The sequence below is a fragment of the Zalophus californianus genome, chromosome X, assembly GCF_009762305.2.
Source record: "Zalophus californianus isolate mZalCal1 chromosome X, mZalCal1.pri.v2, whole genome shotgun sequence".
NCBI classification, from domain to species: Eukaryota; Metazoa; Chordata; class Mammalia; order Carnivora; family Otariidae; genus Zalophus; species Zalophus californianus.
The window spans coordinates 74,156,757-74,169,951 of record NC_045612.1 but is presented as its reverse complement, the minus strand read 5'-3'; the positions used below and the strand labels follow the sequence as shown (position 1 = coordinate 74,169,951).

The following is a 13,195-nucleotide window of genomic DNA, read 5'->3' as shown; positions in this document are numbered from 1 at the left end:
ATTCTTGCTAGACACGTATTCAAAAGCAAGGGAAATAAAAGCAAAAATGAACTATCGAGACTTCATCAAGATAAAAAGCTTTTGCACAGCAAAGGAAATAGTTGACAAAATTAAGAGGCAACTTATGGAAAGGGAGAAGATATTTGCAAATGTCTTATCAGAAAATTGGCTAGTATCCAAAATGTATAAAGAACTTTTCAAACTCAACATCCAAAAAACAAAAAATCCAGTCAAGAAATGGGCAGGACAAAAACAGGTATTTCTCCAAAGAAGACATACAAATAGCCAAGAGACACATGAAAAAATGCTCAACATCACTCAGCATCAGGGAAATACAAATCAATACAGTGAGATACCAAATCACACCAGTCAAAATGCCTAAAATAACAACCCAGGAAACAAGAGATGTTGGCGAAGATGCAGAGAAAGGGGAAGCCCCTTACACTGTTGATGGGAATATAAACTGGTACAGCCACTCTGGAAAACAGTATAGAGGTTCCTCAAAAATTAAAAATAGAGCTACCCTATAACCCAGCAATTGTACTACTAGGTATGTATCCAAAGGATACAAACATAGTTATTCAAACGGGCACATGCATCCCAATGTTTATAGCACCAATGTCCACAATAGTCAAAATATGGAAAGAGTCCTAATGTCCATCGACAGATGAATGGTTAAAGAAGTGGTGTATATATATATATATATATATATATATATATATATATATATAATGGAATATTACTTAGCCATCAAAAAGAATGAAATTTTGCCATTTGCAGCAATATGGATGGAACTAGAGGATATTATGCTAAGTGAAATAAGTCAGTCAGAGAAAGACAAATACCAGATGATTTCACTCATATGTGGAATTTAAGAAACAAAACAGATGAATTACGGGAAGGGAAGGAAAAATAAAATAGGATGAAATAGAGAGGGAGACAAATCATAAGAGACTCTTAAGTATAGGAAACAAATTAAGGGTTGCTGGAGGGGAGGTGGATGAGGGGGATGGGGTAACTGGATGATCAGCATTAAGGAGGGCAGTTGACGTAATGAGGTGTCTGTGTTATATGACACTGATGAATCACTCAATTCTACCCCTGAAACTAATAATAATACACTATATGTTAATTAAATTGAATTTAAATAAAATATTTTTTTTAAATTGACAAACCCCTGGATATAACTATGGGAAAAAAACTGAGGGTTAAAAAAAAGAAACTGAAGAGTGCTGGAGGGGAGGTGGGTGGGGGGATGGGGTAACTGGGTGACAGGCACTAAGGAGGGCACCTGATGTGATGAGCACTGGGTGTTATATGCAACTGATTAATTACTGAAACCTACATTTGAAACTAATGATACACCATATGTTGGCTAATTGAATTTAAATAAAAATTTTAAAGTAAAAGTAAAATAAAAAAAGGAACCCAAATAAATAAAATCATGAATGACAGAGGAGAGATCACAACCAACACGAAAGAAATACACTATAAGAGAATATGAAAAAGTATATGCCAATAAATTGGGCTATCTGGAAGAAATGGATAAATTCCTAGAAACATATAAACTACCGAAACTGAAATAGGAAGTAATAGAAAACTTTAACAGACTGATACCCCACAATGAAATGGAATCAGTAATCAAAAATCTCCCAAGAAATAAAAGTCCAGGGCCAGACAGCTCCCAGGAGAATTCTACCAAACATTTAAACAGTAAATACCTATTCTTCTCACACTGTTCCAAAAAAAAAAAAAAAAAAAAAAAAGGAAGGAAAACTTCCAAACCCATTCTACGAGGTCAGCACTACCTTGATTCCAAAACCAGACAAAGACGCCATAAAAAGAATTGCAGACCAATAACCTTGATAAACATTGATGCAAAAACTCTTAGAAGATAGTAGTTAATTGACTCCAACAGTACCTTAAAAGGATTATTCACCAGGACCAAATGGGATTTATTTCTGGGCTGCAGGGGGGTTCAATATTTGCAAATCAGTAAATGTGACAGAACACATTAATAAAAGAAAAAGAACCATATGAGTTTCTCAATAGAAGCAGAAAAAGCATTTGACAAGTTAGAACTCCATTCTTGATAAAACCCTCAACAAAGTAGGGATAGAGGGAACATATCTCAACATCATAAGGTCACATATGAAAGACCCACACAAATATCACCCTCAATGGGGAAAAACTGACAGCTTTTCCTCTATGGTCAGGAAGAAGACAGGGATATCCAATCTCACCACTGTTATTTAACATAGTCCTGGAAGCCCTAGCATTAGCAATCAGACAAAAAAAGAAATAAAAGGCATCTAAATCAGCAATGAAGAAGTGAAGAAAGTTTCAATATTCACTGATGACATGATACTCTGTATAAAACCTGAAAGACTCCACCAAAAAATTGCTAGAACTGAAACACAAATTCAGTAAAGTCACAGGATACAAAATTAATGTACAGAAATCTCTAGAATTTTAAACACCAATAATGAAGCTGCAGAAAGAGAAATCAAAGAATTGATCCCATTTAAAATTATACCAAAAACCATAAGATACCTAGGAATAAACCTAACCAAAGTGGTAAAAGATCCATACTATGAAAAGAACAGAGTATTTATGAAACAAACTGAAGATGACACAAAGGAATGGAAAAACATCCCATGCTCATGGATTGGAAGAACAAAATACTGTTAAAATGTCTATGCTGCCCAAAGCAATCTACACATTTAATGCAATCCCTATTAATACAACCAGCATTTTTCACAGAGCTAGAAGAGATAATCCTAAAATTTGTATGCAACCACAAAAGACCCCAAATAGCAAAGCAAGCTTGAAAAAGAAAAGCAAAGCTGGAGGCATCACAATTCTGGACTTCAAGTTATATTACAAAGCTGAAGTGATCAAGACGGTATGGTTTTAGCACAAAAACAGACACATAAATCAGTGGAACACAACAGAGAATCGGTAAATGGACCCTAACTATACTGTCAACCAATCTTCAACAAAGCAGGAAAGAGTATCTTAGAGAAGGAAGACAGTCTCTTCAACAAATGGTGTTGGGAACAGTGGATAGCAACATGCAAAAGAATGAAACTGGACCACTTTTTTTTTTTCCACTTTAAACTCTTTATTAAGGAAACATAATTATCAGTAAACATTGTTCTTTTCTTTTTTTTGGATTTAGCTTTATTTATTTTTTTATTATGTTATGTTAATCACCATACATTACATCATTAGTTTTTGATGTAGTGTTCCATGATTCATTGTTTGCATATAACACCCAGTGCTCCATGCAGTACGTGCCCTCCTTAATACCCATCACCAGGCTAACCCGTCCTCCCACCCCCCTCCCCTCTAGAACCCTCAGTTTGTTGGAAACAAACCGGGCCACTTTCTTATACCATAGACAAATCAAATTCAAAATGGATGAAAGATCTAAATGTGAGACAGGAAACCATCAAAATCCTAGAGGAGAACACAGGCAGTAACCTCTTTTATATCAGCTGTAGCAACTTGTTACTAGATATGTCTCTGGAGGCAAGGGAAACAAAATGAACTACTGGACTTCATCAAGATAAAAAGCTTCTGCACAGTGAAGGAAACAATCAACAAAACTAAAAGGCAACCTTCAGAATGGGAAAAAATATTAGCAAATGACATATCTGATAAAGGGTTATATCCAAAATCTATAAAGATCTTATAAAACTGAACACCCAAAAAACAAATAATTGTTTAAAAAAATGGGCAGAAGACATGAATGGACATTTTTTCAAAGAAGATAACCAGATGGCCAACAGACACATGAAAAGATGCTCAACATCACTCAGCATGAGGGCAATACAAATCTAAACTAGAATGAGATATCACCTCACACCTGTCAGAATGGCTAAAATTAACAGCACAGGAAACAACGCTGTTGGTGAGGATGCAGAGAAGGGGGAACCCTCTTACACTGTTGGTGGGAATGCAACCTGGTCCAACCAGTCTGGAATACAGTATGGACATTTCTCAAAACATTAAAAATAGAACTGCCCTACAACCCAGCAATTGTATTAGTAGGTATTTACTCAAAGGATACAAAAAATATTGATCCGAAGGAATACATGCACCCCAATGTTTATAGCAGCATTATGAACAATGGCTAAATTATGGAAAGAGCCCAAATGTCCATCGACTGATGAATGGATAAAAAAGATGTGGTTTATAAATACAATGGAATATTACTCAGCCATCAAAAAGAATGAAATATTGCCATTTGTAATGTGGATAGAGCTAGACTGTGTTATGCTAAGGGAAATAAATCAGAGAAAGACAAATACCATATGATTTCATTCAAATGTGGAATTTAAGAAACAAAACAAATGAACATAGGGAAAAAAAGAGAAGCAAATCAGGAAATAGACTCTTAACTACGGAAAACAAACTGAGGGTTACTGTAGGGGAGGTGGGTGGGGGATGGATATTAAGGAGGGCACTTGTGATGAGCACTGGTCATTGTATGGAAGTGATGAATCACTACATTCTAGCACTGAAACTAAGACTACACTATTTGTTAACTGTCTGGAAGTTAAATAAAAACTTAAAAAGGAAAAAAAAAAGAAGCATGCTGTTCTACAAAATCACAAAATATTTTCATACCCAAGAAAATTTACAGTGTCACATCATCCAATTAGTGGTCCATATTCAGATTTTGTCAAATGTCATGCAAAAAGAAATTATAGTTGGGCTTTTTCAAACCTAGATCCAGAGTTCATGCACTGTATTTGTTTATGTTTCTTTAGTCTCTTAATATAGAACAGTACCCCTACCTCTGTTTCCCAGGCCAGGGAAAAGTTCAAGCTAGTTTCTTAATAGAATGTCAAGCAGTCTGTATTTTTCTATACCCTCTATTTTTTTGTAAACTGGAAAGGTTTAATTTGATTCAGGTTAAACCTTTTTGGCAAAATTATTTAAGTTATATTGTGTACTTCTTTCTGTATCCTATCAAGAGGCACATAAGGCCAGTTTGTACTATTATTAGTGATGCTAAGTTTGATCAATTAAGTAAACTGGTGTTTGCCAGATAGCTTGATTGTAAAGATACATTTTTTTTCATTTGTAATTAGTAAGTAATCTGTGGGTGATACATTGAAATTATGTGAATATCTTGTTGCTGAACAATCTTTTACCCAATGGTTTTGATATATGCTTGAAACGGTACTGAGGTTAGAAACTACAGGTTTGTCTAATTCTATTATTTCTCCCACATCTATTAGCTGGCATTCTTCTGTAAGGAAGAGCTTTCTTTATTCTACTTATCTCCCATAAATTTTTATTTATTCAAAGAGTTATACTCAAATACAGTATTTTTGGTTTTGATGTTTATGTTGACTCCAAATGTAATCAGTGTCAGCCTTTTCAAGCAGGTTCCTGTGTCCTCGTGACATGACTGTATTAGTACTTGAGCTCTTATTTGCTCACAAAGGTACACTTTATCCTAGGCTCACCTGGTATTTTCCTTGCCTCAGACCTGTAATCAGCCATTTCTCTAAGAAGTGAATGTTATTTAGAAACAAAGAGCTTGGCATTATGTATGTTCATAGCTTTTTTGGGGGGGTAGAATCACTTCAAGACTGGTTCAATGAATAGAAGTTTTGTTGTTTTGTTGGGGTTGTTTTTGGTTTTATTTTATTTAAATTCAAGTTAGTTAACATATAGTGTATTATTAGTTTTGGGGTAGAATTTAGTGATTCATCAGTTGCATATAACACCCAGTGCTCATTACATCAAGTGTCCTCCTTAATGCCCATCACCCAATTACCCCATCCCCCCACCTACCTCCCCGCCAGCAACCCTCAGTTTGTTCTCTATAGTTAAGAGTCTTTTATGGTTTGTCTCCCTCTCTATTTTTACCTTATTTATTTTTCCTTCCCTTCCCTTACGTTCATCAGTTTTGTTTCTTAAATTCCACAAATGAGTGAAATCATACAGTATTTGTCTTTCTCGGACTGACTTATTTAGCTTAGCATAATACACTCTAGATCCATTGTTATTTCATTTTTAAATCATGAGTTCAGGGGCGCCTGGGTGGCACAGTCGTTAAGCGTCTGCCTTCAGCTCGGGTTGTGATCCCAGGGTCCTGAGATCAAGCCCCACATCAGGCTCCCTGCTCAGTGGGGAGCCTGCTTCTCCCTCTCCCACTCCCCCTGCTTGTGTTCCCTCTCTCGCTGTCTCTCTCTGTAAAATAAAATAAAATCTTAAAAAAAGAAAAAAATATTAAAAAAATAAATCATGAGTTCATATTGGCTTTCTAAATTCAACTTTACCGTTATAGATTTTTTCTTTATATCTTACATTTTGTATCCTTATCTCTTTTTCTTACACCATAAATCTTGTCGTCTGATAATACTAATATATTTACTTTTTCCTTTATCCTTGTGATATATAAATATAAAATAGTTTCAAATTTAATTATAATATTATTACTATTACTAAACCTACTGGGTGATGCTTACTACTTTTTTGTAGCTTTTCCTGCTTTTAAAATATTATCTCATTAAGGATGAGTCAGAGGACTGTGTTTATAAATTATTTGCAATAGCTATTTCCTTTATGGGACTATGTTACCAATTTGATAAACATTTAGACTCATTTGCTTTTTTAAAATATTTATTTATTTGAGAGAGAGAGAGAGAGAGCATATGAGCAGGGGGAGGGGCAGAAAGAGAGGGAGAAGCTGACTCCCCCTGAGCAGGGAGGGAGCCCGATGCGGGGCTTTATCCCAGGACCTGGAGATCATGACCTGAACCAAAGGCAGAGGCTTAAATGACTTAGTCACCCAGGCGTCCCTCATTTACTTTTTTATCTTCAGTCTCGGGGCTTATATCCTTGATTGATTTTTACTTTTTGGATATATAAAACATAAGTATGGTTCAAAAGTCAAAACCATACAAGGAGGTGGATTTAGAGGAATGTGGCTCTCATCTTTATCCCTTCTACCCTATTCACCAACTACCCCCTTTAGTAATCATTTTCATTAGTTGTTTTTTTTTTTTTTGCCTTTTGGATATTTGTACCTCTTAATCCCCTTCATCCATCCCCCGCCCACCCACCTTCTCTCTGACAAACACCAGTTTGTTCTCTGAATTTAAGAGTCTGTTTTATTTGTTTTTGTTTGTTTTGTTTTTTAGATTCCATAGTATTTGTCTTTCTCTGTCTGGTTTATTTCACACACACACACATCCATTATATATATTTTATATATCCATTATATATATAATATGTATATTATATATATAATATATGCATTATTTTCACATCTTCTTTATCCGTTCATCTATGGATGGGCACTTGGGTTGCTTCATTATCTTGGCTACTGTAAATAATATTGTAAATAATGCTGCAATAAACATAGGGGTGTATATATCTTTCTCAGTCAGTGTTTTCATATTGCTTGGGTAAATCCAGTAGTGGAATTACTGGAATTATATGGTAATTCTATTTTTTAATTTTTTGAGGAACCTCCATACTGTTTTCCACAGTGGTTGCACCAATTTACATTCTTACCAACAATGCATGAGGGTTCCTTTCTCTCCACATCCTCACCAACACTTGTTATTTCTTGTCTTTTTGATACTAGACATTTGGCAGGTGATATCTGATTATGGTTTTGATTTGTATTTCCCTGAAACTAAGTGATGTTGAGCATCTTTTCACGTGTCTGTTGGCCATCTGTACGTATTCTTTGGAAATTGGAAAAATGTATATTCATATCTTTTACCCATTTTTAAATCAGATGGTTTGGGAATTTATGGTGTTAGGTTGTATGATTTATGTATTTTAGACATTAACTTATCAGATTAATATCTTCTTCCATTCAATAGGTTCCCTTTTTGTTTTGTTGATGGTTTCCTTTACCATACTTATTAGTTTGTTTTTATAACAGCTTTATTGAAATACATTTCACATACCATACAATTCACCTTTTTAATGTTTTTTCAATGGTTTTAGTATATTCACAGAGTTGTGTAACCATCATCACTATCTAATTTCAGGGTATTTTCACCACTCCAAAAAGAAACCCCATGGTAATCACTCCTCATTCCCTCCCATGTCCCCACATCCCAGCCCTAGGCAACCACTAATCTACTTTTGGTCTTTATAGATTTGTCTGTTCTGAACATTTTATATAAATGGAGTCATATAATATGTGGTATTTTGTGTCTGGCTTCTTTTACTTAGCATAATATTTTCAAAGTTCATCCTTGTTGTAGCATGTGTCAGTGCTTCATTTCTTTTTTTTAAGATTTTATTTATTTATTTGAGAGAGACAGCACTAGCGAGAGAGCATAAGCAAGAGGACTGGATCCCAGGACACTGGGATCATGACCTGAACCGAAGGCAGATGCTTAACCACCCAGGTGCCCCAGGGCTTCATTTCTTTTTTCACTGAATAATATCTCATTGTATATTTATACCACATTTTATTTTTTTATTTATCGGTTGATGGTCATTTGGGTTGTTTCCACCTTTGGGCAACTATGAATAATGGTACTGTGGATATTTGTGTATATGTTTTTACGTGAACATATGTTCTCATTTCTCCTTATTATATACCTAAGAGTAGAATTGCTGGGTCATTTGGTTTAACTTTTTGAATCATTTGGTTTTTATTTATCTTATTGTGTGCTTAATTTGACAAAAGTAAGAAACTATGTGTTTAATATTCTTATATATCCTTATTTCCCTCTTTTGTTCTTATAAAAAGGGTAGCATACTCAGATACCTTGTTTTTAACTTTGGGTTTTTTGTTTTTATTTTTGCTGTTGTTCTCTGTTATACACCCTGAAATTCATAATGCATTCTAGAAATCACTACAAAAAAAGTTTGTAGGTATTTTCCTAATTCTTTTTTGACTGTATAATACTACATTGTTTGAATATACCATTATTTACTCAACTAGTCCCCTATTCTTGGATACTTTGTATTTCTAACCTTTTGGTATTAAAAAATTGTGCTTCAGTGTTTAACCTTGTGCATATGTTGTTTGGTACTTGTGGAGGTGTGTCTTCAGGGTATATGTCTAAAAGTAGAATTTCTAGGCACAGGGTAAGTGAATATGCAGACTTGTTAGATCTTGTCAAATTCTCCTCCTCTAGTGTTGTATTGCATTAATGCCAGCAATGTAGTAGAGTATCTATTTGCCCCAAAGTCTCATCAACAGAGAATGTGGTCATGCATTAGGTTTCGCCAATGAATGGTATCTCAGTGCAGATTTTAATTTGCATTTTTCTTCTTTGAGGAAATGAGCAGTTTTTCATATATTTAAGAGTATTTGTTTATCTATTTCTGTGTCTTGTGTGTTTGTGTCTTTTGCTCCTTTTGTTCTAGGCTTTTTGAGGACCAAGATTTTTTTTTAAGATTTTATTTATTTGACAGAGAGAGAGAAAGCAAAAGAGAGAGAGTAGGGGGAGTGGGAGAGGGAGAAGCAGGCTTCAGCCGAGCATGGAGCCCAATGGGGGGCTCGATCCCAGGACCCTGGGATCATGATCTGAGCCGAAGGCAGCCACTTAACTGACTGAGCCACCCAGGCACCCCAAGGACCAAGATTCTTGAAGTAAGGCAGTAGCCAACCTTTGGGTAGATGGAAGCAGGTGCTTCTCACTAACTGCTAGCAGGATAATCCTTAGCTCAGTCCTTGGCTCCTGTCACATACTAGGAATCTCAGAAAATCAGAGCAGGAATAACTATTTTAGATTAGCTAGTTCAGTCCCCTCATATTATAGATGAATAAATGGAGGCCCAGAGAGTGGGAGGGACTTTCTTCAGTTCACACAGAAAATCAGTGGTAACGTGGAACTTGAACCCAATTTCTCTTTCCCCCAGGGCAACTTCAAATTAATATGCAAATGATTTATGTGCTGATTGTTACACTTTCATTGAAATTATCACAAACAACTTTTTGGGAAGAAACTGCCTCGTGATGTCCTCTATTAGCCCAAATTACAAATATTGGCAATAAATATAAAAGGCATCCTCTTGTTAATTCTGCCTCTTTATCTATATTAGTGTCTATAATGCTCATTTGTTATAGAAGTATAAGAAAAACATAGAATGTCAGCTGCACTGAATCTTGGTGATGTCTCATTATGTCACAGGGAAACCTGAGATCCAGAGATGCAGAATTTATCACAGGGGGAGACCAAGAGGGCCATTTAGCCTGGAGCCTCACCTTCACTAAAGGCTTCAAGTTTAGGTATTTGAGATCTTCTCCAAATGAGGTTAAAAATGTATGACTACTGCATTTTTTTGAGTGTCATGATAGCTTTATTTTGAAAAACAGACACATATAAAATGCATTGCAATTTCTCTAAGCTTGTTGTCTCATTTCTGTACTTTTTAATATACCAGAAGAAGCCTCAAGAGTGACCTGCCCATGATTGTCAATAAAGCTAGTAGCAGAACTGACACCAGAACCCAGATTTGCTGACCTGTAGTCAGAGTGCTTTCTGCTGCACCATAATGCTTCATAAGAGCCAGTTTCTGGCCTTTTACAAGTCAAGTAAATTCATCTTCATCCACAACATTGAACCCTCTGGCCAGAAAGCACCACCCATGCCACTTAAATGCACCATCTTGGAGCTCATCACAAAGCCTACTCTCTATAATACTGTCTTTCCTGCCTGCCATACCCAATTAAAAAGTTGGCCACAATCTTCATAATAACTCCCATTTCTTGAGAATCTCCTATGTGCTATGCACTTTATCTGTGTTCACTCAAATCCACAGAACAGTCCTGCGTGGTGGGCAATACTATTCTCATTTTACAGATGACTAAACAGGCTAAAAGATTATACAGCTAAGTAAATGGTACAACTGGGATTTAAAACCAAGTTTATCTGACTGCAAAGCCTGCGTTCAGCCCATTTTACCCGGTATTACTCTTCAACTGAGATGCATGATGACTCTGGGAGGATATATACAAGGGCCAAGGCAAAATCACCTTCTTCATAGAGCACTCAGACTGTCCAGGATGAAACAGTTGGTGGCTGGGACATAAGGAGATGACAAACAGTTTCTCTGCGATGCTACCCTGTGGGCCAGTCCTCTAATAGAAACTCTTCCTGAAAACCCAGAAGTTACTTACTTGACCAAGTGTCTTATAAGAAGTTCCAGCATCTCTCTGTTCTTTTCGGGTAGCTTATATACCAGGGAGTGAATAGCTCCCAGCCGGTAATCCAGGTTGTCGGACTCTGAGAGAGAACAAAGAGAAATAGTTTTGCCTTTTGGGCAACTGGATCAAGCAAACTCTCATACACACACACACACAAAATCAGAAACACAGAGAGATGAAAAGAGACAGAGAGATAAACAGGCAAAGGGAGATCAAGAAAAAAAGACACTGAGATGGAGAGAGAAAGACAAAAGAGACCAAAAGAGAGATAAAAGACAAAAAGAGAGATAAAAACAAAGAAATAGGCCTAGAAAAATAAAAAAAAAGAGAGAGAATAGAAAGATGAGAATATAAGACCATCTCTGAGGAAGTCAGAGTTCTAGGTATAGCAGGTTGTCCCTAAAGTTCCACATGTAACTTGCCCACCCATCTTTCTGTGGTGCTGGGAGGTATACTGCCACCTCTGGGTTTATGTGAAAATCACTGAGAGAGCTCAGAGTAAAGACCAAAGGTCTCTTGCCTCAACAAAAATTCATTATGAGGTCAAGTCTTCTCAGTCTTTTTCCTGCACACCACAGAGAGCACAGAGCAGGAGAAGGGTCATGTAGAGATAGGGAGGGATACTCATATACTGGCCTCAGCCAAAACTTTTAATACTTCTTCAGCTGCCACATTTTGGAGTGATTCTATATGCCGTATTTCCCATGCAATGCTCCACTTTCACCCTCATTTTTATCATCTAGGAAATGTGATTCTAGCACTAACAGATTAGGAGTAATAATTCATAGCACAAATGAAAAGCATTTGAAAAGGCAAAGTTATGAAAAAATCTAAAACAGCAACTATTATGGAACCATTTTGGTGCCCCCTAGTTATGTGAACCAATGCTCTTATTCTGATTGAAGAGGCACATTCAGTCAATAAAGCCCTCACACCTGTCACATCCTCATGTTAGCCAGTTTTCTCCAACCTACTCAACTTACATTGATTTATGAAAAGTAATATAACACTCGAGTTAGACAGCAAGCAAGAATACTCTCATTTGGCAGTGGACAAAAATCTATGGGTATGTTTTGTTTTTTCCCCTCACTTTCTCTCATTTTTCTAGGTTCATTGCTATGAACATTATTAAAAAGCCAAGACAACACAATTAACTAGTAACATAAATACTTACTGGCAGCCGAGACCAGCTCTTTGTGAAGTCTATAGGTCATGACAGGTTCAGAGAGATTCCTGAAATTAATGAAGACTGTAAGTTCCTTTGGGGAGGGAATAGCTGGGTCTTAGATTTTCAGTTCTGTGGACAGCAAGGCTTGTTTCTGATCCCTAGAGCTTAGTGTGTGACTACATACATTTCTCTCTTCACCTGAAACGTTGTCAGAGGAATGCTACTTACTAGTAATTCAATAGAATACCTGCAAAAGTAAAAGCCAATTAGTCCTGCAGGGTCTCTAATTAGTTCCCAAAAGTGGAAGGAGTCACAAACCAGTACTGAAAAATTCCAAAGTGAACCCACTCTGAATGCTGCTATAAAGTCCTTGCAGTTTGATAGTTCCTTAGTTTTCAAAGTGCTTTCATATCTGTCCTCCCATCTGATCCTTCCAATGATCCTGTGAGATGGAGCACTTATTCAAATCCCAGTTTAATGGAGGAGAAAACTGAGGCCCAATAGGTTTCTTTATTTAGTAAAAAAATATTGGCTGAGCACCTACAGGTACCTGACATTGTGCCAGATATTGAGGCTGCAGAGATGAGTAAGACAGACCCCAAACCGCCAAGGAACTAATAGTCTAGTTGAGAAGAGTGCCATATACAAAATTTACAATGTAAAAGGACCAGTGTGATGATAAAATAAAGATAGGTGGTGCATAGCTCAGAAAAAATAATTCACTTACAATAATAGTAAATGCTTCACTGTTCTAAGTGATTTGCATATATTTACTAATTTAATCCTCATGACAACCCTGTAAGGTAGATATTGTTATTATATCCATTTTATAAATGGGGAAACTGAAGTTCAGAAAAGTTAAATAATTCATCCAAGAC

General features: G+C 36.3%; 1 protein-coding gene across 6 annotated transcripts in view; it reads right to left on the bottom strand.

Moving 5' to 3' along the window:
- OPHN1 (oligophrenin 1) overlaps positions 1-13,195 on the bottom strand; it is a 499,922-nt gene that overhangs the window by 107,801 nt on the left and 378,926 nt on the right. For all 6 annotated transcript variants that reach the window (XM_027608515.1, XM_027608517.1, XM_027608512.1 and 3 more), the window contains 2 exons: positions 12,324-12,382; positions 11,123-11,228 (listed from right to left, as the gene is read on the bottom strand). In XM_027608515.1, the coding sequence (XP_027464316.1) occupies positions 11,123-11,228; positions 12,324-12,382 (165 nt within the window). The remainder of the gene's footprint in view (positions 1-11,122; positions 11,229-12,323; positions 12,383-13,195) is intronic.